At 41.9% G+C, this 26,513-nt stretch overlaps 1 protein-coding gene across 1 annotated transcript in view; it reads left to right on the plus strand.

Annotated features, from left to right (window-relative positions):
• The window catches only part of Fbxw4 (F-box and WD repeat domain containing 4), an 88,367-nt gene that overhangs the window by 8,963 nt on the left and 52,891 nt on the right, over nt 1-26,513 (plus strand). The window contains exons 2-5 of the mRNA XM_042689658.1: nt 11,124-11,219; nt 16,019-16,204; nt 16,620-16,752; nt 21,090-21,184. Of these exons, the coding sequence (XP_042545592.1) occupies nt 11,124-11,219; nt 16,019-16,204; nt 16,620-16,752; nt 21,090-21,184 (510 nt within the window). The remainder of the gene's footprint in view (nt 1-11,123; nt 11,220-16,018; nt 16,205-16,619; nt 16,753-21,089; nt 21,185-26,513) is intronic.

Raw genomic sequence — 26,513 nt, forward strand, 5'->3', positions numbered from 1 at the left:
AGTCTGGCCACTTGGGCCAGAACAGCATATGTGTTTTTGTGTATGTGTGTGTGGTGTGGTGTGTGTGTGTGTAAATAAAATAAAAAAAAACCCTGGGAAGCAGCTCACTGTAATTATTCCTCACATTTCAGATGTAGAGTCCAGGGAAAAGTCATTTTGAAGGTAAGCAAACAACGTCTACCTCTGCGTTGATTTGTATCTAATTCATGACTCAGAGAAGGGCCTGTTCATAAAAAAGTATATATAGTGGCTTCTTTCTTGAGATTGAAGTGGTAAGAATTCTATAATCAAACGAATATGTTGTATACTCCATCCCTTCTCTTGGGGGTCATAATGCCTGTTGGTAAATTAAAGGCACTGAGAAGTCCTATAATAAAGGGATCTGTTTAATTTTGTTTCAGCTAGCATTGTCTGAAATGCTGGGGTATTACTCAGGTTTGAACCCAGCTTTAAGCTTGCATGGCTGGAATTCTAGCACCTCTGCCATATCTCTAACCTGGCCTTTTGATAGTTAATTAGAGATGGAGTTTTGCATCTTGCACACTTTTCTTCTCAGGCTGCCTTTGAGCTACAGTCGTCTGGTTTAGGTCTCCTGCATGGCTAGAAGGATAAAAATGAGCAACTGGTACTCAGCTTGCAAAATACTTTGAGCATAATTTTTCTCAGAACACACATTGGTCAGGTGCCTTGCAAATTACAGAACCTGACAATGGCAGGAGAAAGTAGGTATGGACATGGCAACTCTTAGTCCTAAACTGTCACACAGAAAAGACTAGGGTTGTTACCAGTGCTTCTGAAACTGCTTTGGACAGCTTTGATATGTGGGTGTTTTATTAATATACTTCATCTGCCTGGGTACATGGAAGACTCAGGAGGAAGAGGGAGGAGTATTGCCAGTTTGAGGCCAGATCAGACAGTTAGTGAGGCCCTATCTTAACAACAAAATTTAAAAAAATCAAAAAGGGCCAGCGGCAAGCCTTAAATGGTATAGTGCCAGCTGATCAAACAAACCAAGGCCAAGCCAAGGCCCTGAGTTCAAATCCCAATACTGCCAGAGAAAAAAAAGAATTTGGAGGATCAGATTGAATTCTTAAAAATTGAGAGTATACATTTTTAGAGTATACATTTTGGAGCCACAGAAGTGTGATTTCCAAAGGGAGAACTTTTTTTTTTTTTTTTTTTGTCGGTCATGGGGCTTGAACTCTGGGCCTGGGCGCTGTCCCTCAGCTCTTCAGCTCAAGGCGAGCGCTCTCCCACTTGAGCTACAGCGCCACTTCCGGTTTTCTGGTGGTTTATTGGAGATAGGAGTTTCACGGTCTCTCTTGCCCGGGCTGGCTTTGAACCGCGATCCTCAGATCTCAGCCTCCTGAGTAGCTAGGATTACAGGCGTGAGCCACCAGCGCCCGGCAACTTTTTTATTTTTTTTAAGTTTTTTTAATTTTTTTTTTGGGTCCGGTCGTGGGGCCTGAACTCTGGGCCTGGGCACTGTCCCTCAGCTCTTCATCTCAAGGCGCTAATAGTGCCCTACCACTTGAGCCACAGCGCCACTTCCAGCTTTTTTCTTTTTGTTTATGTGGTGCTGAGGAATCGAACCCAGGGCCTCTGCCATGCAAGACAAGTGCTCTACCACTGAGCCACCTTCCCAGCCCCAGAACCATACTTTTGAGGACTTTTGCTTATGCATTTCTGTGTGTGTGTGTGTGCGTGTGCGTGTGCGTGTGTGCGTGCGTGCACGCCTATGTGATTGTGTACCTGTCCTGGGGCTAGAACTCAGGGTCTGTGTGCTGTGCCTGAGCTTTTTTGCTCAAGTCTAGTGCTTTGCCACTTGAGCTATAGCTTCATTTCTGGATTTTTTGTTGGTTAATTGGAGATACAAGTTGCTTAGACTTTCTTGCCTGGGCTGGCTTTGAAGGGTGATCTTCAGGTTTCAGCCCTCCAGAGTACCTAGGATTACAGGTATGAGCCACTGGTGCCTGGCTTTGATATCTAATAAACACCTATTTTGTTTGGATCATGGTTTTTACTTTTTGGATCTAAAATGTGCTTTTTTTTGTTGTTGTTGTGGGGCTTGAACTCAGGGCCTGGGTGCTGTCCCAGAGCCTCTTTGTCCTCAAGACTAGTACTCTACCACTTGAGCCACAGTATCACTTCTAGTTTTTGAGTGCTTAATTGGAGATAAGAGTGTCATGGGCACTTTTCTGCCCTGGCTGGCTTCAGATTTCAGTTTCTTAATTACAGGCGTGAGCCACCAGCACCTGCCTAAGACATTCTTATTTATTTATTTGTTTCCTTGTTTGTTTTTGTCGGTTTTGGGGCCTGAACTCTGCCTGGGCGCTGTCCCTCAGCTCTTCAGCTTAAGGCTAGCGCTCTACCACTTGAGCTACAGCGACCCTGCAATGTTCCTCTTTTTTTTGCAGCAAATTGTATCATGGATCACATTGTGTTAGTATCTATCAGAAATCCTTGTAAATGTGTGGATATTGAATGAAAAAATTTATTCCAGTGAGCCCCAGCACCACTTCTGGGTTTTTTTGGTTATGTGGTGCTGAGGAATCGAACCCAGGGCCTCATGCATGGAATGCAAGCACTCTACTACTGAGCCACCTTCCCAGCCCAAGACATTCTTTTTCGAAAGATTTTTTTATGTTATTATTTTTTGATAGCGTACATTAGTTCTGTGTGTGTGACATTTCCATACGTGCATACAATATAATCCAATCAAACTCACCTCTCCTATTACTCTCTTTTTCTAATCCCTGCTTCTTAAAACAATTTTAGCAGGTTTCATGGTTTTACTTTTCTACATGCAAATATATTACTTTGATTATATTCCTCATTTATCCTCTTTGTTAGCCTGTACCCCTTCCACTGGTATCTCCCCCCCCCCACCCCCCAGCAAAAGATATACCTTTAAGATATACTTTCTTGTTTTTGTATGCTGGTACTGAGGTTTGAACTTGGGGCTCCTGCTTGGCTCTTTTGCTCAAGAGTGGGCTTTTTTGCTCAATAGCGGTACACTGCTACCAGGCACTGGTGGCTCACGCCTGTAATCCTAGCTACTCAGGAGGCTTAGATCGGTTAATCATGGTTCAAAGCCAGCCTGGACAAGAAAGTCTGTGAGACTCTTACCAGTTAACCACCAGAAAACTGGAAGTGGCACTGTGGCTCCAAGTGGTAGAGAGCTAGCCTTGGGCAAAAGCTGCTCAGGGACGGTATTCAGGTCCTGAGTTCAAGCACCGTGACTGGTTAATTGGGGATAAGAGTCTTGGATTTGATTGCTGGCTGACTTCAAACTTTGATCCTCAGATCTCAGCCTCCTGTGTAGGTAGGGTTACAGGGATGAACCACTGGCTGGAGAAAAGTCCTTTTTATAAAAAGCAAGTTTGAGAAAATTGAAAACTGTGTCCACAATTATTAATATTCTTTAATTGTTTTTCCTTGGTATGTTTTCTGCTATGCCCTTATTTTCTTACTTTGAAGTAAAGTTCATACATGTTCCTCTGAACAGTCAGTGTTCCTCTTTTTTTTTTTTGTCAGTCGTAGGCCTTGAACTCTGGGCCTGAGCGCTGTCCCTCAGCTCTTCATCTCAAGGCTAGTGCTCTACCACTTGCGCTACAGCGTCACTGCAATGTTCCTCTTTTTTTTTTTTTGCAGCAAATTGTATCATGGATCACATTGTGTCTTAGTATCTATCAGAAATCCTTGTAAATGTGTGGATATTGAATGAAAAAATTTATTCCATAAATTGTTTAAAATCTGATGGCACACTTATTCTGGATTCTGCTATACTATTAATCTGCAAAATACAGATTAAGAGTCACTTTTAGAAGCAGTGAGAGGTTTAAGACTTGATCAGGTGACATTCATGACTAGATTGGATAAACAAATGCATAGTTGTGAGAAGCCTAGGTTTATGGTAGGCTTAGTCTAAGAGTTTTGATAACATGGAGAGGAACATTTGGAGAAGTCAGAATTAGAGACTTCAGCTGGATCTTGAAGAGTGAATGAAGTTTCAGCATTGTCAGGGACAGAGGTGGGCTGGTGCTGGTAATTTAGAAGAAGGTTTGGTACAGGAGTGAATGTGAAAGAGACTTGGCTGTAGTCCAGTTGTGTAGTGTAGGGGGCATGGAAGGTGAGTTGTAGATAAAGTAGTTTAACGTTTGTAGGCCTTTCAAGAGAAATGGAGGTCATCCCAGTGAGAACCGTGCCCTCTACTCTGTGGTCCTGTCCTCATGCGTGCATGTTTCTGACAGTTTCAATTCACCCTGGGTTTAGGACTCTTGCCTGCTCCTTAGAAGAAGGGCTAGGAATTTAATATGATTTTGTGTGTGTGTGGTGGTGGGGGAGGGCCTTGAACTCACTGACCCTGAACTTTTGTGCTCTACCACTTTGAGCCACAGCTCCACTTCTGGCTTTTTTGCTGGCTAATTGGAGATGAGTCTCATGGCTTTACCTACCTGGGCTGGCATTGAACCATGATGCCCAAACCTCAGCCTCCTGAGTAGCTAGGAATACAGGCGTGAGCCACTGGTGCTCAGCTTTTTCATTCTTTTTTTTTTTTTTGGAGGGGGGGGGCCCGGTCGTGGGGCCTCAACTCTGGTCCTGGGCTCTGTCCCTCAGCTCTTCAGCTCAAGGCTAGCACTCTACCACTTGAGCCACAGCGCCACTTCTGGCTTTTTTTTTTTTTTTCTGCTTATGTGGTACTGAGGAATCGAACCCAGGGCCTCATGCATGCAAGGCAAGCACTCTACCACTGAGCCACCTTCCCAGCCCAGCCTTTTCATTCTTTTTTTTTCTGGGAGGGTCAGTCGTGGGGCTTGAACTCAGGGCCTGGGTTCTGTCACTCGCTCTTCAACTCAAGGCTAGCGCTCTACCACTTGAGCCACAGCACCACTTCTGGTTCTGTGAATGGTTTATTGGAGATAAGAGTCTCATGGATTTTCCTGCTCAGGCTGGCTTTGAACTGCAATCCTCAGATCTCAGCCTCCTGAGTAGCTAGGATTACAGGTGTGAGCCACCTGTGCCCGTCCTTTTCATTGATTTTTAAAGAATCTTATTATGGACTTCTGCTGCTGAGGCTATTGGTGGCTTTAGTGTAATGTAAGTATAAATGAAGAGTAGAAGTTTCTCATCTTAGGCTGCTTAAATATTTGAATACTAAAGCCCAGTTCCTAGTGTTGGTAGAACTGCTGGGTACAGGGAGTATACAGGAGTGTACAGGGAGTGTACTGCTGGGTACAGGGAGTGTAGAAAGTCTGCTTTCTATAGAGGGAGAAGATTTGCAAGTCTAGAGATGGTGTTAATTTTGAATCTCAAGCCTCCAAACATCATTTACATAGTTCTGGTTCCCCACGTTGGCCCAGTGTCCCTTGGTATGGCTTCATTTGTAGTATGTGCCCTTCTTCCCTAAGTTCCAAGTTGGCATGCAGTTAGGCTTAAGGGAGTCAGGCCTGACTAGTGCCATTATGCAGCCTTGGTGGCATCAAGGGGAGTGGAGCTTCAAGATGGGGCAGGGAGGGAAATTGACCTGTGTTCTAGTTTTCTGATCTCAGAGATTAGGTAGATTTAAGATCTCTCTGATATACCCACACTTCTCGCTTCTCCCTAGCCATTATTCTTCAGACTAGGTTTATTTATTTGCTTTTTGTTTTGGGGTATGGGTGAGGAGAGGGGAAATGAAAGGGCATTCTAGATAACTGCCTGGATTGATTTCTGTCCCTCTGGACTCACTTGCCAAGATTTTAAGGGGCCTGATTGCTTACTATGGGTGCATGTTGTATTGTTTTTGTTTAAAATAGGTCATGCACCCAGGAATGCAGTCGAACTCTAATGGTGACTAAGTGCCGGAAAGCTGAGAGGGAGGGGGCCAAGTGGAAAAATGAGCCTGAGGCAAGAGAAGGAGGGCTGGGAAAATGGCAGTTCAGCCAGGCCCCACGGGCCAGGTTAGAGATTCCTCTGTGCATTAACAGCCACAGGGAGATTTATTTACAGGGCACTAATCATTTTTTTTAGGGGAGCACCCTCACTTTACATCAGTAACTGTGTGGGAGAATGGACTATCCAGGGGCCATTTCAAGGTTGGGGAGTAAGGTCCTTATTGAATTATAAGGGGCACCTGATCATGACCTCTCGAGTACTTCTGCTGCCTGGTTCTGTCAACTTCCTTTGATGGCTTAGTGATAAGTCCCTACTGGGGAAGTGATACCTGTCCCTGACAAAGCAGGTTTTGTTTTATACCTTCCATTTTTTTAAGGACCTGAAGCCAATAAAAGTATAGGTACAGTTTGGCTACCAGTTAGGAAAACTAACCATCAAAGGTGGTTGGACTGAAGGGATGAAAAAGCTGAGTTTTATAACAAAGTCATACTTTCTCAAGTCAAAGCCAAATGGAAGGATTTTTTTTTTTTTTTTAAGTCAAAATTTGATTTGAGGGATTGCAGCCCAGTTGATTTTGGTGTTCAGCTTGGGGAGGATGCCTGCACCTGCTATTGGGTAGCAGCTTCTAAAGTTCAACTTTGATAGTTCTTTCTGCTGTGATCAAGCCCCCAGGGGAGTGCTTTGACCCTTAGTAAAGTGTCACCAAATGGCCGTTAAGTGACAAAGGAGATGAGAGAAATGTTGTCCTTATTCCAATTCAGGAAATATGTCAGTTCTTGTTTTTTTTTCCTGCTATGATCCAGAATATTCCACTTTTACTTTCACCTCCTCTTGTTAACTTAGACCTAGTTCAAGGAGAGAGTTATGTCAATAAACAGTTTCTCCTTTCATATCTGGGAAAGATTTGCAGAGAAAAGTTGGCAGGACAGCAAATGCTTTCTCAGTTTGAGGTTAGTTCATTTAACTGTCTTTTTCCTGCCCTTAGTTCTCTCTCCTCAGAGAGTGTAGGTTGCTCACTGGTAATGTGAAACCAAGGCTCATATTCACCTAAAGAGAAAATTCAGTAAAAGAGAGTTCAACCTTAACATGAAATGTTTGATACCAGAAGAACCAATTTTAAAAGTTATAACTAAATAAGTTCGAATAAAACAAATGATTATTAACAGTTTAGTAATGACACCACTGATACTGCTACATATATTTGTATTTTTGTAAAAATAATTCAACTTTTTGTAGTGATTTATAATTTGTACTTTGTTTTAAGGTATCATCTTTGTGTGTGTGTGTGTGTGTGTGTGTGTGTGTGTGTGTGTTGGTGTTGGTCATGGGTCTAACTGTGGGCCTGGGTGCTGTCCCTGAGCTCTTCAGTTCAATGCTAATGCTCTACCACTTGAACCACAGCACCACTTCCAGTATTCTGCTGGTTAATTGGAGATAAGAGTCTCACAGACGTTCCTACCCAGGCTGGCTTTGAACCAGGATCCTCAGATGTCAGCCTCTAAGTAGCTAGGATTACAGGTATTAGCTACCAGTGGTTGGCTTAAGGTATCATCTTTAAAGCATCACAAGAAATGGACAATTAGTGAAGTTAGATACCTAGAGTTGTATAATATACAGGTGGAATATAGATTCCAGTTTCCTGCGTCTGCCTTTGTGCTTACTTTATTTGGTTGTTCAGGTGAATTGAAACATATAACTACCAACAATTGTGTGATATATTAAAACATTGCTTACTTCCTACAGCACCATCTATTTACATACATCATCTAATTTATTTATGGAAACATACCTTATATTGTACCCCACCTCTACCGTTGTAATGATTTGACTTTGTTTTAAAATTACCAGTGCTTGTTTTTGTTTGTTTGTTTTTTGTTGGTCGTGGGACTTGAACTCTGGACCTGGGTGCTGTCCCTCAGCTCTTCAGCTCAAGGCTAGGGCTCTACCACTTGTGCCACAGTGCCATGTCCTGTTTTCTGGTGGTTTATTAGAGATAAAAGTCTCACAACTTTCCTGCCTGGGCTGGCTTTGAACTGTGATCCTCAGATCTCAGACTTCCTGAGTAGCTAGGATTATGGGTATGAGCCACCAGCGCCCGGCTAACCAGTGCTTGTTATAAAGTCGTTATTTTCAAAATGTTTTGCAGCCCTCACATTTTTCATTTCTAGTGGCAGTGTATTCCATTATATTAGTTAACTATTCTCTCCACAGAGAGACATTTTGGCATTTTTTTTCAGATTTTAGCTCTAATATATATTTTAAATTATACAAATAGTATGTATTATATATAATTATGTAATTGAATTATATATAAATTATACACATTATATATATATATATTTGAATTATCCTTTGTGATAGTATGTATTACTCAATATTGGGATGATAGATCAGAAGCTATTGAGTTTTGTATTGGGAGAGATTCCTTTCTCAATGACTGCCAGCAATGCTTATATAAAACCATCCCACACCCTTTAGAAAATTGAAAGCTACTTGGGTTTTTCTACTAACTGGTAATTAGATGACAATAATATTTATATTAAGGTGCATATATGTAACTAATGTTGTGGACTATTTTCCTCAGTGCTTCACTATATAAACTCTGTTCTTAACCTTTGTTGGACACAAATGAATCAGCATTGAAGACAGTATTACCTTGATAGACTTTTATTAGCTTCCTAAAGATGAAACTTGTTCTATATAAGTTTGTCTCTATTCAACTGTGTGTATGCTTTTTTTCCTTATTATGTTGCTTCATTTTAATTTTTTCCCCTCTGTATAGTATTTCAAATTTACTAGAATCAAACTTAAGTGCATTATAATTAGTATTTTTTATTGCTTGTATAATCAGGAGCTGATCTCTTCATTGTAATATGTACATATTTAATTTCCTTATAGCTAAACTATTTTAAATAGACACTTAAAAATTATTACATTTTAATATGTCATGGCAGTCTTTGAGTGTGTGTGTGTGTGCGTATGTTCATTACTGGGGTTTGAACTTAGGATCTCTTGCTACTTTTTTTTTTTTTAAATTGTGAAAATACTGTACAGAGGGGTCTTGCTACTTCTTGAGTAATACTTCGAGCCTTTTTTGCTTTAGGTTTTTTGTTTTGTTTTGTTTTGTTTTTTTGGTTGTAGGGCTTGAACTCTGGGCCTGGGCACTGTTCCTCAGCATTTCAGGTCAAGATGAGCGCTCAACCATTTGAGTCACAGTGCCACTTCTAATTTTCTGGTGGTTAATTGGAGATAAGAATCTCACAGACGTTCCTGTCCTGGTGGCTTTGAACCAAGATTTTCACATCTCAGCCTCCTGAGTAGGTAGGATTACAGGCATGAGCCACTGGTACCCAGCTGCTTTAGTTATTTTTGAGTTAATAGTCTTGCTTTAGACCATGGTCTTCCTACAACATTCTCTTGTGTAGTTAGGACCACAGGTTTGTGGTACTATGCCCATCTTGTTGGTTGAGATGAGGTCTTCCTAACTTTTTATCCGGGCTGGCCAGAACCAAGATTCTCCTATTTTTGCTTCCTGGCATAGCTGGATGACAGGCATTCACCATTACATTCAGCTTTTTTTTTTTTTCCCCCTGCCAGTTCTGAAGCTTGAAGGGCTGAGCTCAGGGACTGGGCTTGAGTTGTCTATGAACTGCTTTTGCTCAAGGCTAGTTTCTTACCCTTGAGCCACAACTCCACTTCTGACTTTTTTTTTTGGTGGTGGTTAATTGGCAATAAGCATCTCCAATTTTCCTGCCTGGACTGATTTTGAACCACAATTCTTAGATCTTAGCCTCCTGAGTAGCTAAGATTACAGATGTGAACCACCAGCACCTGGCATTCACCTAGCGTTTTAAAATTGGTTTTAATAGTAGAATCTCTGAACTTTTTGCATGGTCTGCCCTTGATTATGATCCTCCTAATCTCAGCTTCCTGAGTATACAGGATTATAGATGTGACTCATTGTACCTGTCTGCTTTACTAAATATTAAATATTGAAAAAATTAGAAAACATGCAAAAGCACAAAGATGAAAATGAAAACACCCAAAGTTGGGTTATCTATTATTACTGTAGAGTTTATTCTTCCAGTATTCTGTCTAGGCCACTCTGAGCCTTGAAGAAAAAATAAAAAAAGATAAAAGGGCCAGAGATTTAGCTCAGGTGGAGACTCTAGGTTCAGTCCTCAGTACTGAAAAAAAAATTATCTGCCTATCTATCTTACCTATCTGAGCAGAGGCTAGGCATGTCTGTAATTCCCATACTTGGGAGGTTGGAATTAACATATAGTTATCTAATATATATTACATATGTTCACATATGTAACATAGATTATATATAGTATGTACAAACATACATACTCATATAAACATATACAGAGAAGATTTCTTCATCTATCTACAAGCCCTAGGGGCTGGGAAGGTGGCTCAGTGGTAGAGCGCTTGCCTTGTATGCCTGAGGCCCTGGGTTCGATTCCTCAGCACCACATAAGAAAAAAGCCGGAAGTGGCGCTGTGGCTCAAGTGGTAGAGCGCTAGCCTTGAGCTGAAGAGCTGAGGGACAGCACCCAGGCCCAGAGTTCAGTCCCCACAACCGGACCTAAAAAAATAAATAAATAAAAAATAAAATACCATCTATCTACAAGCCCTTTGTCTAGGATATACATTTTATGTCATTAAAGATGACAGACTATAATCTAACATCTATGACCCATATAATTCCAAATCCTTCCCAAACTATAGCTTGTTTAGTTATTTTAGTGAGTATAAGTTTTAAATTTTGATAAAGTCTAGTTTATTGGTTTTTTTATGTTACTGCTTTCTTAAGAAAATTTTTCTTATACATCTAATATAGAGAGATAATTTTAGGTATTTCTTCTAATAGTACTGTAGTGTTAGATTTTATGCTTAGGTTATGATCTATTTTGAATTAGTTGGTGTGAGGTATGGACCAGGGCTTATTTATTCCATGTGGATACCCAGGCGCTTCGGCACTCTTTGTTTGTTCTCCTCTAGATTGCTTTGGTATCACTATAGACACTTGTAGTAGTTTAAAGAACATGCTTTTCTCATTGGTTTTCTTGGTTGTCCAAGTATGGAGAGAGGAAACTTACTCTTTACTAGTCTCTTAATCTTTTAAATTTATACTTGGTTACATTCTGGATGTTTCTGAGTACTGACTCAGGAAGCCCAGAACTTTTTCACGATGACAATGAGTTCCCGTGACTGAATTCTCCCTTTGTTTGGATATAGAATGACCAGTATCCCAGTGAAGGAACGGGTGAAAGTGTCTCAGAACTGGAAGCTAGGGCGCTGTCAAGAAGGGATTCTGCTGAAGTGGAGATGCAGGCAAGTAGCTTATTTTTTGATTTGATGATTTTTCTCATTGACTGATGCTCTACCAGTTGAGCCATACCTCCAACCTCAAGTAGCTTCTTGATTCTTTCAAAGATTCCTGGGACAGAGATACATAATGGGAAAATGAGAAATTGGATCCTAGTGTAATGGAAGCCATCTTGGCTTGGGTGGTATTGGTGATCTTCCAAACACCACAAAGGGCCCAGCAGAGGGACAACTTGTTTTTTCATTCTAAAAAAGGATTATGAGAAATATACTTCATTTTAATGACTTCATGTTTTTATTTCATTTGTTTTGGTGTTATTAGGGTTTGAACACACTTAGGGTCTTGTGCTTGCTAAGCGGATTCTCTATCACTTGAACTATATCCCCGGCACAAATTCTATATTTTTATGATTACAAAAAATGCTATTGTAAGCCTGTAATCCTAGCTACTCAGGAGGCTGAGATCTGAGAATCGCGGTTCAAAGCCAGCCCGGGCAGAAAAGACCATGAGACTCCTATCTCCAATAAACCACTAGAAAGCCGGAAGTGGCGCTGTAGCTCAAGTGGTAGAGCGCTCGCCTTGAGCTGAAGAGCTGAGGGACAGCGCCCAGGCCCAGAGTTCAAGCCCCATGACCGACAAAAAAAAAAAAAAAATGCTATTGTAAGCTGGGTGCCGGTGGCTCACGCCTGTAATCCCAGCTACTCAGGAGGCTGAAACCTGAGGATTTTGGTTCAAAGCCAGCCCATGCAGGAAAGTCCGTGAAACTCATATCTCCAATAAACCACCAGAAAGTGGTGCGCTGTAGCTCAAGTGGTAGAGCACTAGCTTTGAGCTGAAGAACTGAGGGACAGCACTCAGACCCAGAGTTCAAGCCCCAGGACTGACAAAACAACAACAATAACAACAACAACAACAACAACAACAACAACGATACTGAAAAAGGATTTGAAACAAAATTAGAACACTACAAAGAAGAAAATAAAAACTTACCTGTAATTCTACTAATAGAAAACCTCTCTTAATTTATTTCTTCAAAGGACATAGTCAAAGCCAGTATTCCAATCTATTTGTTTTATGGTTGTTTTTCTTTTCTTTTCTTTTTTTTGGGGGTCTAGTCGTGGGGCCTGAACTCTGGGTCTGGGTGCTGTCCCTCAGCTCTTTAGCTCAAGGCTAGCGCTCTACCACTTGAGCCACAGCGCCACTTCAGGTTTTTTTCTTTTTGCTTATGTGGTACTGAGGAATCGAACCCAGGACCTCATGCATGCAAGGCAAGGGCTCTACCACTGAGCCACCTTCACAGCCCCTGGTTGTTTTTCTTTAAGTGTTCCATTCTAGGAAATTTTTTCTTCCTTTTGATTTCTTTAGACTTGTTTTCTACTTTTTATTTTTTGTGGTGCTGAGGATCAAACTCATACCCCTTGCACATTCTAGGCAAGTAATCTACCATTAAGCTATTACCTCCAGCCCCATCTTTTTTTTTTTTTTTTTGGGTCCGGTCGTGGGGCCTGAACTCTGGGCCTGGACACTGTCCCTCAGCTCTTCAGCTCAAGGCTAGCGCTCTACCACATGAGCCACAGCGCCACTTCCGGCTTTTTTCTTTTTTTGCTTATGTGGTGCTGAGGAATCTAACCCAGGGCCTCATGCATGCAAGGCAAGCGCTCTTCCACTGAGCCACCTTCCCAGCCCCTCCAGCCCCATCTTCTTCAAAAGGAAGCCAGGCACTGGTGGCTCATGCCTATAATCCTACTCAGGAGCTACTCAGGAGGCTGAAATCTGAGAATCACAGTTCAAAGTCAGCCCTGGCAGAAAAGTCCCATGAGACCCTTGACCTCTAGTTAACTACCAAAAAGTTGAATGTAGAACCACAGCTCTTACTTTGATCACAAAAGCTCAGGGGTGCCCAGGCCCTGAGTTCAAATCCCAGGACAGGAACAAAAAAAAAAGAAATGCCACAAAATTTAGGTGATGGCTGTGGCACTGCTAATGCTGCAATTTTTTTTTTTCTTCATCAGTGCTAAATTATTTTAGTTAGGAGTGTAGTATACACATGTGTAGAGCTATAACAATTAAATCCCCCCTTGTATAACTTGCATAAGCTAATTAAAAATAAATAAATGAATTTATACTTATTATTTGACCTCTATCAAAAAAAAAAGTGCTTCTTATTGATTGATTTCAATGGGTAGGGAGCTTCATGACTCTTCATTCTAGTTGACCTGTCCCTGTGTTGTGCTGATAGCAGACCTCGGCTGACCCTTTCTTTCTTGGTATGTCCAGTTTCTATTAGTTAACTAAAATCAGTTCTATAAGCATTCTATAGCTGTGGGAGAGAAAGATAGATTTTTTTTTTGTCGGTTGTGGGGCTTGAACTCTGGGCCTGGGTGCTGACCCTGAGCTTTTCAGCTTAAGATGAGCACTCTACCACTTGAGCCACAGTGCCACTTCCAGTTTTCTGGTGGTTAATGGAGATCAGAGTCTTACAGAGTTTTCTGCCCAGGCTGGCTTTGAACAGTGATCCTTAGATCTCAGCCTCCTGAGTAGCTAGGATTACAGATGTGAGCCACTGGTGCCCAGCCTAGATTTTGTTTTAAATGAAGAACTTTATCTTCTACTGCTTGGTTTTTTTGTGCATTTTTTTTTTTTGAAACAAGGACTTGCTATGTTTTTCGTGATCCTCTTTCTGTAGCCTCTCAAGTGTTGAAATTACAGGTGCATACCACCACACCCAGCCACTTGTGCTTTTTAACAGTAGAGTTATTTTTCTATCAAAGTTTGTTTCTGATGTTGTCTTTTTGGACACTAGGTTCCAGCAGTTTGGCAAATAAACACATAGCAGTTACCAGGTTGCCCCAGGATTCTCCACTGTTCACCTAGCATGAACCTGGTTTCTTGTCCTAGACAAATGGCTGTTTACCAGATGTCTTGAAATACATGTATTCCAACTCCTCTATTTGCTGCCTAGTTGAGTGTGCCACACACTCACACAAAGAATGTTGGAGAGGACTGTGCATAATGACTGAGAATGCAAACATCTAAATACACTCGACACAGTACATGTAATATATGCACACACTTGTAAAAAATCTCTTGAGCAGACTCAGTTACTACAAAGTCCAAGCAGCATTTAATGGTCCGTCAAGTCAATTTGCAGAACTTTTCCACATTCCCATGACGCTTGGGGAAGAAAAAGCCCAATTTGCTTGGCAGTAGGAGATGGTGTCTGTGTGTAGGGATGAGTCAGCTTGAGATCTGGTGGCTCCAGGACCCCTAGATAGGGTAGGGTAGGTGGGATGTCTGACTTGGGAAAGGGACTTAGTCCCTACCTGAAAGCTGAGTGGCATTTTCTTACTTTTTAAGGTTTACTTTGTGCCATGGGACTGACTGGCCAATGGCTTTGAACTTTTCTTTCTTCTATAGCCTAGAGAGGGAATCTTTTAACTATTTGTGGATTTCTCTTAGAGCTACTTTGAGAGCTGACTTCTCTGTAGGCCCTGAACTATAGCAGACTGCTATGGAGCTGCTTTTCCATTGCCAAATGTATCTTCCAGTTCAGAGCTGTAGATATCCTCTGAAGAATGTAGGTATCTAATCTACACATTAGTATCATTTCCTAAATGGCTTTATTCCTTTCATTTATAAATGGCCTCTTTGCTGTCGTAACAGGGGAATGGGGCATCCCCCTGCTCAGTCTTCTCTTTCCTTCATCACTCTTTAACTGATCTTTTGGGAAAAGGGTATATATTGGAGTCTTAGCAACTTGAGATTTACCAGATACACTCGAGGAGGCAGAATCAAAGAAAGTTACTTCGTTTAACTGGAAGATTTCCTTTTGCTCTTCCCACTTCTCAATCATTAAATTTTGTAAGGTCTGTCTACCCCTGAAAAGTCTAGGGAGCCAGTAATTGAAATATTAAGCATTTTCCAGTGAAAAGAGATATTTAGCTGAGTATGGTGGTGCATGCCTATAACCCCAGGATTAAGGAGAGGTACAAGACCAGAGTTTGAGAAATGCCTGGGCTATTTAGTGTGATCTTGTCAGAGAGAGAGAGAAAAAAAAAAAAAAGGAAAGAAGGAGAAAGAAAAGGTAGGAAAAGAACGCACGGGGAGAGAGAGGGAATGAGAAGGAAGACAGAGGGAAAGAGAGAGGGAATAAGAAGGAGAGAGAAAAAGAGAAAGGTTGATTTAGTTGGTTCTGTAGTTTTGACTTTAGAAGTCTAAATATTAGGAACTAGGATGTAGCTCTGGGTTTGATTCTCAAACAAAGCAATTTTTTTTTTTTTTAAAGAAAAGAAACATCCAACGATTAGGCCACTACAACACTTCATCACTTGGTTGTCCCAGGGTAGCCAAAGGATAGGAATTTCCCCCCAGCTGTAGGGCTTGAATTGTGGGCCTGAGCGCTGTCCCTGAGCAATTCAGCTTAAGGTGAGCATTCTAACACTTGAGCCACAGCGCCACTTCCCCTTTTCTGGTGGTTAATTGGGTGTAAGAATCTCATGCACGTTCCTGCCCTGGCTGACTTTGAACCACCATCCTCAGATCTCAGTTTCCTGAGTAGCCAGGATTACAGATGTGAGCTACTGGCGCCTGGCAGGATAGGCAATTTTGAAGACTTAAGATTTAGGTGCAGCCTGTAAGCTTTGCAGGATGTCCTTGCTATGTTGAGGCTTGGCTGGTCTTTTCAAAGATTAGCATCAGGTTTTCATGTTGCATCTTTGTTTTTCAGTACTGGTGAGCAAACTCACATCCCAGCCATTTGTACTGCAACTTGAAGAACCTTACATTTCTTCTTCCATTTCTGTAGTCAGATGCCCTGGATACAACTAGAGGATGATTCTCTGTACATATCCCAGGCTAATTTCATCCTAGCCTACCAGTTCCGCCCAGATGGTGCCAGCTTGAACCGTCGGCCCCTGGGAGTCTTTGCTGGGCATGATGAGGATGTTTGTCATTTTGTGCTGGCCAACTCACATATTATCAGTGCAGGAGGGTAAGTACTGCAGGATTTTCCTTTCATCTCTTCCTTAGAGTTCTTCTAAGGAACCTGTGTCTGCCTCTGACTTTCTGGTCTCAACTCCAAAATGATGAGGAGACTAGAAAAGGGGGCGGTATTTTCTTTTCCATTCAAAGCAGAGAGCTAATAGGGTTAGCTGGGGAAGAAAAAATAGAAAGAACCTATTCACATTAAGCAAGGTTGATACTCTGTAGGAAGAATTTGTCTCCTTTCTCAGCTCTATCCAGCCCCAAGTGTACTGAAGAAGTCAATGTTGCTAGAAACTCAGCACCTTTTGGTACTAACTGCCTAATGCTTAAATTTGGATGTCACTGGAAAATTGGGCTGCTTTAATAGACTTGTTCTCTGAGAATAATTGCCTCGTGGGGGTGGGCTCCCTTTTCTCCCCTAGAGATGGGAAGATTGGCATTCATAAGACTCATAGTACCTTCACTGTCAAGTACTCGGCTCACGAACAGGAGGTGAATTGTGTGGACTGCAAAGGGGGCATCATTGTGAGTGGCTCCAGGGACAGGACGGCCAAGGTAGGGTGGTCTCCCTCTTCCTTACTGTAATTCCCTCCTGTCTATAGGTTCTTGAGTGAGTAAAGTCTTGAGTCCCAGGTTGGCTGAGAGAATTTGGTGGGGGCAGGATAGAAATGATACAATAAAGGATTCACTTATGTGCCTCTGGCATGTAGTTTACCATTCTAGGCTGTGTCCCTGCCAGCTGGACTGGAAAGGGGTAGATGGTGGCTGGGAAGTTTGCCATTCACTTGAAATGTGGCATGAACTCAAAAACAGAGGGCCTGGCCAGCTTTTCCTCCCTGAGCTGAGTTTCCTCAAGTTTGTGGGTTGAGATCTGACCCCAATATTTTATTTTAAAGTCTCTCTCCTTTTGATTACTCTGTTTAGGAAGGATTTTATTTTTTCCTTCCTTCCTTCCTTCCTTCCTTCCTTCCTTCCTTCCTTCCTTCCTTCCTTCCTTCCTTCCTTCCTTCCTTCCTTCCTTCCTTCCTTCCGCCCTCCCTCTCTTCTTTTCCTCCTTCTCCACCTCCTCTTCCTCATCTTTGTCTTTGTAGTCCTCCTCCTTCTGCTCTTCCTCCTCCTCCTCATTTATAAGCAACCAACCTGATAATTAAAATGTTTTTTGTTTTTACTGCTCCTCTGAAAAATTTGTGGTCAGTAAGCAAAGAAGACAAGGAGAAAAGAATGTTATTTGTTGAGTCACTGCCAAATTGCCTGATATATAGATATCCACCAAGGCACAAAAGAATGAGCCTGATAAACAGTATGACCCTTGCTTTGTGGATTCAGCTCATCTATGTCTGGGCCAAGTAGGCTCCCATTCCTAAAGCAGAGAAGAAATTCTTTCTTCAAACCACAGGGCCTGGTCCTTTGAGGCTGCTGTGGGAACTTTGCTGACAGTTCAGTTGGTAGTGTAGGAAGCCATGTAGTGTCTTGCTTGTATATTTCTCAGCATCTAGAGGCTCCATAGTGCTAACTGGGGCAAGATGCTTGTTGGGATCAGCATATAGGCCTCTAAGCCAAACAGGGAGAAAGACCAGAAAAGGAAAGTTGCAGTCTTTCACTGTCTTTCCTGACTCTTAATTTACCTGTAGCAATTACTCTTGATTGTGCTAATTTATATAAAAGACTTAAATTTATATAAAAGGGTTAAATACGTTTCCTTCTGTGTTTCTCCCCCATCCCTTTTTTTTTTTGCCTATATACTTAGCCAGAGAAAATGTACACTATCACGGGAAACCTGAGGGAAGAACCCAGCAAATGTTTTAACCAACATGGAAGTAACTTTCATGTCAACTTGTTTCTTCTTTTTCTTCCTCTGTCATGCACTCATGTTTCTGTTTGGTCACTGTTTATATAGCATTCCTTACAAAGACACTGGCCTTTACCTGCCATACTTCTCAAGAACAAATTTATATAGGAACCTTTTATGCCATTTTTGACCCATCTGTAGGCATTTTCCTGTTGTGGCTTATGATTTTGCCCAGTTCACTCTTTTTTTTTTTTTTAAGTAACATCTCATTCTTCTATCCTGTTTTCTGTGGAGCAGTAAACTAAGCTTTGTGATTATATAAAGGATATGTACTGCTTATAGTTGAAGAATGACTTCATGTGGGATGTGGGGCTTATTTCACACACAAATATTTATTCGCCCTATTTAGTGACTAAGGTTTTGCTTTAGGTTTAAGATAGGATCCAAAAAAACAGTAAGTACAGCTAGCACAGGTGGCTCAGACATGTAATCTTAGCTAGTCAGTTATAAAATATCCCTAAGCAAAGATAATTAGTAACAACTAGAATTCAAATCTAGATTGGTCAGATTCTAAAGCTCAGTCATGCTTTTTTTTTTTTGCAACCACAGGCTTCAGGATATATTTTGCCACTTAGGATTCTTTAGAAATTAGAAAATCTAGAGGTCTTTTACTTCACTTTTTGTGATTTGATTTGTTTTGTTTTTGCGTTTCCCCTTTTGCTTGTTTTTTTTTTTTTAAATTTCTGTATGTTTTGTCTTGTATGTAACTTTATCTGTTTTAGGGATGGCAAGGGAAGCACAGAAATGGTAGGACAAAGGGTGAACTAATTCAGCAGTAATACTTATTAGACACTATGTTGAAAATAAACTATACAAAACTTGGGTGGAAGAGGATTTGGGAGGGAAAAACTTGGGAGAACACAAGGGAAGAAGTGACACTGTTCAAAAAGAAATGTATTCATTACCTGATATATGTAATTCTAACCCCTCTGTACATCACCTTTACAACAAAAATAAATTTTTAAAAAAGTAAAATACAGGGGCTGGGAAGGTGGCTCAGTGGTAGAGCGCTTGCCTTGCATGCATGAGGCCCTGGGCTCGATTCCTCAGCACCACATAAGCCAAAAGAAAAAAGCCGGAAGTGTCGCTGTAGCTCAAGTGGTAGAGCGCTAGCCTTGAGCTGAGGAGCTGAGGGACAGCGCCCAGGCCCAGAGTTCAGGCCCCATGACCGGACCCAAACAAAACAAAACAAAAGTAAAATACAATGAACATCTGGAAATAAAAATGCTATTAGAAAACCGAATTAGAATGACTTTCTTAAGTAGAGTCTCAGCATTAGGATTCCTGAATCAAAGGCTTTGGTCATTTTAAGGATCTTGCTAACCACAGTCTGCTTTGTAAAAGGATTGTATAAATGTCCACTCCTACTGAATCTTCCAGGATGGGTCTGTTTTGCATTTGGCTATAGAGAGTAAAGATATTGCAGCCTACCATGTCAATTTTTGTACCTCAGGAGTGTACGCCTGCCAGTGTACTGCTGCTGGGGTGGGCTGGGAGGACCACTTTCCTGCTCATGCTTGGAATTGACAACATGCTTTTGGAGCCACTCTTGGAGACAAGAAACCTTGTTCCACCAGGCCTCTTCATGTGTAGGCCACTAGTGAATTCAGGCCTAGGCTGTCCTATAGGATTTTGTAAACCAGAGTCCCTAGCATTACATCTAAAAGCCAAAGCCTGTCACAAAAGAGACAAAACTAGCTCTCTTCCATGCTGGAGTAGTCTAAAAAAGGAAATCAGAAATACTGACAAAAGAGCTATTAATCCCAAAGAATAGGTCTGAATCTTGGCATTCTAAAGAAAATGGTGGTATGTACCTTTGATTTCAGTCCTTCCTCATTTAGGAACTCCTTTTTAAATTATTTTCCTTTCTCAGAAAAGAAAAGTTACTCTGTTAATCACCCCATCCCCCACCCCATCAAATATAAAACTCCAAGCAACACTTTCTCCTTTTATAGGATAGAGATACCATGTGACCCTGAGAAGGCAGGACCACCCCCACTCCATCACTTACCCCTTACATTGAAGGAATGTTTCCTTAAAGTTCTTCCATCTAAGGGCCTGCTTGTGTTTCGTATGTTCCTCTTATAGCACTGTAGGGCCTTGAGAGGTCATTGATCCATCTGGCTGCCTCGGGATCCCTCCACAGCTGCTGTTGGGGACAGCCCTGAGCATTGGAGGTTTCCTTTCTGTTTGGTTAGAAGCTTATGTCCCTGTGTGTCATCTGTGGTAGGGTGAGGTGAGGGGAGCCTTCTGCTTAATGGGAGATTTCTAAATGCACTGACTGCCGAGAGGGCTCTGGGAGTGTTGATTAGAGTTAAGCCTAGAGTGGCTGCTAATGTACATTCCTGACTGATAGGGACCAGATAATATGCTCTGAGCAATATTTTTAACCTGTGGAGATATGGAAGCTTAAAAGAGTTAAGCTTTTCTGCTACTTTTGGTGACACTAGGTGCTAAATTCCCTGCTGACTTGAGTAGTATTGGGTCCCTGGCATTCTGAACAAACAAACAATAACAATACCACCTTGTTTTATTGAAGTCTCTCCTTCCTTCTCTCCTCCCCTTTGCAGCTTTCTTTTTACTCTTTTGATTCTCTCCGTACTCTGTACTGTACTTTAATCTTTCTATCTCTCTCTACTTGCCTATAGTAAACTCTTGGTGAATGATAGCAGAAAGGAAGATTCACAAACATGGGGAAGAGAGCTTGCTTAGAGAAGCAAGCCCCATTTTTCCCTCTTCTTAGTCAAATCTCAGCCAAGGAATGTGGAACTTTTGATTTCCTGGTGTGAAATTGGCTAGTAAGTGAGGGCTCTCACATGGGAGTAGAAGAGGGTGCTTAGGACTAGAAACGGGAGTCTCTCTCCCGTTAGGCAAGCTAGAAGCTGGAGAGGCCCTTTTGCTGATATCCTGAGTGCTCTGTGTGTAGGGAAGAAAGGATTCTCCATTTCCTCACCTCCCTAGTCATGGTCACCCTACCTAAGAACCTTTCCTTCTTCCTAATCTTAGGCAATGCCAACAAGAATGTCTCCTTTCCTGATTCCAGGTATGGCCATTGGCCTCAGGCCGGCTGGGACAATGCTTACATACCATTCAGACAGAAGATCGTGTTTGGTCTATTGCTATCAGCCCATTACTAAGGTAAGGGAGGTACTTTTGGTTGTGTTTTTTTTCCTATATAATATTGATTTTATTTTATTAAGTTGGATGAGCTAGAAAATTATCAACCTGTATATTTATGTTGCTTGAGCCATGTTCTTGTGTATTTAAAATTCTCCAGAAACTTGAAGTATTTAGATCTATATACCCATGGGGTAAGATCAGCTTCTAGAGCTATTTTCCTAAGCACCTAACCTCAGAACTGTTAAGGAAAAAAACCCATATTGGAATGTAACTGAGAACTCAACTGTTGCCACAGCATCCTTTCAGAGCAGATACCCTCTGGGGTTGTTCCAAAGGAGAGGACTGTCAGTGTCCCTAAGAAATGATCAAATGACTAGCTTGCTGTCCTGACTCCCATCTCTGCTTTGTTTCTCTGGAAAATCTCCTCTTGAATGTCTCCTATAGGTACCAGGCATCAAGAGGCTTAGAGCCTGTATCCAATTGGATACTTATCCACAGACCTGTAGAGGAACAGAAACACCGACAATTATAATGGAAGCCAAACTTTAAAAAAAATTATTTATTTTTAAGACAAGATCCCACTGTGTAGTCTAGACTGGCCTGGAACTCACATTTCTCCTGCCTATAAACGCTGGGCATTTGCTACTATGCCTGGCTACAAGTACAACATTTTTTTTTTTTTGGTCATGGGGCTTGAACTCTGGGCCTGGGCACTGTCCCTCAGCTCTTTAGCTCAAGGCTAGCTAGCGCCCTACCACTTGAGCCACAGTACCACTTCCAAGTACAACATTTTTGATGATGGCTTTACCCTGCCCTTTGGTCTGACTACTGTTTCTTTAGCTTTAACTAGAGAGGTAAGAACAAGTATACTCTTGAGCCAATGCAAGGCCTCTTTCCTCCCCAGCAGGCTTTCATGGATACTTTCTCCTAGACCTGTACCATCATATGAGTTAGTAAAAAGTTACATGCCAGTGTCTCATGCCTATAATCCTGGCTACTCAGGAGGCTGAGATCTGAGGATCAGTTTGAAGCCAGCCTGGGCAGGAAAGTCTGTGAGGCTCTTACTTTCAGTTATCCACCAGAAAACTAGAAGTGATGCTGTGGCTCAAAGCGGTAGAGCTTTAACCTTCAGAGAAAAAACTTAGGAATAGCTCTCACGTCCTGATTTCAAGCCGTATAACTGGCCGAAAGAAAGGAAGGAAAAGAAAAGAAAGTTAGTAGAGGCTTCTCTCACTTTCAGTACCCCTCACTTCACTTCCCATCTGAATGGAATGGGGAGAGCTGTAGGGTTGCCAACTTCCAACACTGGGTTAAATCAATCACTTGTTTTATGAGTGAGTTGGTGCCCTCTTTGCTTAGTCCCCTTTTCTTTTTCCTTACTGTGTGGAGCCTGTACCCCTCCTTCTACTCTCTTCCACTACTCCCTTTCAAATTTTTTTCTTCCTAAGAATTAGAGCCGATTAGCCACGTCATTAATTCTTCAATTTGACGGCTGATATAGCAGGACCTGAAACACATTGCTGACCCCAGAGAATGGAGATCCCGTTCCTTAGCATATTGACGATGGGAGAAGTTAATTAAAATTCCACAGAGCAGAGGTGTCGGCTAACCTATAAACCTGTCGCTGTTCAGAACAAATCATTCTAGCAATCCTAGGAAAGAGGAAAGGAAAGACCAACAGGGAGTAGAGAGGCTAAGTGTGTGGGAGCGGAGGGTAGAAACTGGAGCCTTTGAGCTTTGTCTTCTCCTCTAGCTCATTAGCCAGGCTTGGGTGTCATTGGGCTAGCTATGTGTAAGGACTGAAGGGAGGTCCAAAGGGTGTGGGAGGTGACAGGTGTGCTGATGACTTTGTCTTAGTGGTTGCATGTGGACTTACGCTGCTCTTCAGAATACTCAGAATGGGATTGGTGATAAAGGGAACTTTAGCTTGAAGATGATCCACATACTTCTTACATACAGATAGAGTTCAAAAAGCGAAGACTGGTTTACCTGTACCTCTAGCTTCAGAGTCCTCTACTTTAGCCACCTCCTCTGGAATGTATTAGGCTCTTTTAACAGAAGAGAGCACAGCATCTTTTGCAAATGGTATCAGTAAGAGGGGTAGAGGATAGAATTTATTAAGAACCATTTGAGATCTTATTTTTTGGTGACAACTTGAACTGGCTGTAGAAAATTAGTTAGCTTTTTTTTTTTTTTATTTTGTGTTGGTCCTGGGACTTGAACTCAAAGCCTAAGTGCTGTTCCTGAGTTTTTTTGCTCAAGGTTAGCATTCTGCCACTTGATCTATGGCTCCATTTCTGGCTTTATTGGATGGTCAATTGGAGATAAGAGTCTCATGGACTTTCCTGCCTGGGCTTGCTTTAAACAGCAGCCCTCCGATTTCAGCCTCCTGAGTAGTGAGGATTACAGGTGTGATCCACTGCCACTGGTGGCTTAGCTTTCTATTTGCTTGTTATTACTTGCTGCTGCTGTATGACTGCCACAGTTACTAGCCAGCAGCTCTCTCTGTACAGACCCTCTAAGTCTTTCTTATGTGTCTTTTCTTTGGTGAACACCTGGACCTTCAGTTTTCTTCACATGGCCTAGATGATTCTTTCACTCATAGTTACCTGGCTATTCAGCTTCTGATCCATTTATTTGAGATGGCTTTTCCCCCAACTCCACAGATGATGTCTTAGTCTTTTAAAGTAGCTTCTATTTGGGATTCTCACTTTATACTAGATGATCAAGGCATGAACTTGTATTATTTGTCCCTTTGTCTCTTATCTAAGGAATATTCTGGGCTAGGATCTTCTTCTTTATTATTAGACCCATATCTTTTCATTGTGTCCATGACTTTGAAGCTTCCCAACCCTTCTACACAACCCTTCTATATAACCTTACAGTATGTTCAAAGCAGTCTGGGAGATGATTTTTGCTTTGTCCACTACTAGCACTGTTACTGAAGATGAGTCATTCCCTCTCCTAACCTTAGCTTCCTCATCATGTGAATATCCTTTTCTTTATAGACGTTACTAGATTACCATGGAGATGACTTTAAAAAATGTCCATGAAAACTCTGAAAAGCTAAAAGGGGACCTGTGATTCATGCCTGTAATTCTATTAACACACACACACACACACACACACACACACACACACACACACACACACACACACACACACACACACACACACACACACACACACACACACACACACACGAAGGCTAAAAGGTATCTATGTCAACCAGAATCTTCTCAGGTAGAGACTCAGTGGGTGTCTCTCTTCTTCCCCCCACCCTCCCACCCAATGACCCTGTGCTCAATGACTGCCTTTTGTTCTCATAGCTGTCCTATCACAAATGTATCATTGCCTTGGACCCTTCATGAAGAATATGAGAGGATGTAGGCATACTCATTACAGGATGTAGGAAAGGCACTTCCAGTTTCTCTGACAATTTCTAAGCCCCTTGTTGCTCCTTTGTATAGTCCTGAACAGCTAGGAGACCTAGCATAGCTCTTTCTTCTCAATCTCTTTGTTCTGTTGAAAATAATTCATTTAACTCTGCATCTTGTTTATTTTTTTATGATGGATTATTTCTGCCTTACCCCCCCCCCCTTTTTTTGTTGTTGTTAGTTGTGAACTCAGGGCCTGGGCACCATCCCTGAGCTCTTTTGCTGAAGGCTAGCACTACACCACTTTGAGCCATAGCTCCACTTCCTGTTTTTGAATGGTTAATTGAAGATAAGAGTCTCATAGAGACTTTTCTGCCCAGGTTGGCTTCAAACCATGATCCTCAGATCTCAGCCTCCTGAGTAACTAGGATTACAGGCATGAGCCACTGGTGCTTGCTCTGCCTTCTTTTCTTATGTGTGTACTAAGGCACTTACAGCATAAAACTTGGAAGCACAAACCCCAGGCTTACTATGAGGTGCTCTTGACCAGGAGAAAGCAGAAATTCTGTCCTGTGTCCACATGCCCCTTTTTCTGCCTTCTATGTTCTTGAGTTCTTGATTTATAAACAATCATTATAAATGCTCAGAGCTGTGTTTAGGTACTAAAAAATATTGAAGGAAAACAGTTGGCTCCATAGGAAAGTGGCATGTGCCTGTGTCCTAACCTTCTCATCCCGACCTCATTAATCCTGTTTTCAAAATTCATGACTTGTCAATGAAGCCCTCTTCCATAGAAGAGTTCCCATCTGTCATTGTTGAATGAGAAGAGGACAGGCTGGGAAGGCATGGAAATGCTTGGGGTGGAAGAGCTTGTGTCTGGTGCAGTTGTGGGGCAGGATTCAGACTAGCTGGTTTCAGATACAATTTCCTGAGAGCATATTGAATTTTGAGTACTTTCCCATGAGTAGCATAGAAAAGCAGATTTAAAAAACTATATACTATGTCTTATTACCCTTTCAAGGTTATTTCCAGCCAACTAAAGTTAGTAAATACTAAAGATCAAGAAAATTCAGAACTGTTGGAGATTTAATGTCATTCCCTTCTACTTCTCAATTCTTCCTTTCTTATTCTTTTTCAGTTTGCTTTTCTATGTGTTTTTCTGCTTGCTCTGTGGCAGCTCCCCATAGCTCCCAGAGTCAAGGGGATAAGACGGATACATTACTGATGATCTGATGGGTTCTGATGATTGCCAGACTAGAGTAAATGCCTCAGAGTAGGCTGTCTCTGGTTAGGGAAAAGGGAGAATGTCATTCTCTTTTGGACAAAGGTAGAAATTTAGGCCCAGGGAAGATCAGTACAGGGCCACATGTGGGCTAGGACATGAAGGGTGTAGTCTGTGCTTGTCTCTAGTCTGTTGTTAGGTTCTGGGTTATTACTGTACCTCACTCACCAGCATCTTGCAGGGTACCACAAAAGACTTTGTGGAAACCTGGGAATATTCTCTCTTCTTGGAAGAGTGAGAGAAAGCAGTGTATGAGAGGGACAATATTTCTCACCCTACAAGAAAAAGAAGATGCTTAGTGGAACCCTTCCCCTTTCCGAACAGTGCTGTTGTCCTGTGGGTGAGTGTGGTCAGGAAGGCTTCCCCAGACTCTTGGGCTTTAATCCCTTTCACCCGCTTCTGTCATCAGGGAAATATATGAGTGGTATAATGTAGAAACTTGACTTAGCTGTGTTATTAAATACACAATGTAATTTTGTGTAACTTTGCTCACTGTGGTGGCTTGTTTATTTTGGGGGGATTGGTCCAAGTCTCTATGAAATGTCCTGATTCAAATTTGTAAAGTGACTTGTGGCCTCTGGGGAGGTGGGAAGGTCGATGGAAGAGTTGCTTCTTCTTGCTTCATTTCTCCCAGAGTTGAGGGTGAGTCTGGAAGCAAAGTCACCACTGTACACTGTTTGGCAAGGGG

This window comes from Dipodomys spectabilis, unplaced genomic scaffold (genome assembly GCF_019054845.1).
Source record: "Dipodomys spectabilis isolate Male_0828 unplaced genomic scaffold, ASM1905484v1 ptg000125l, whole genome shotgun sequence".
Taxonomy (NCBI): domain Eukaryota; kingdom Metazoa; phylum Chordata; class Mammalia; order Rodentia; family Heteromyidae; genus Dipodomys; species Dipodomys spectabilis.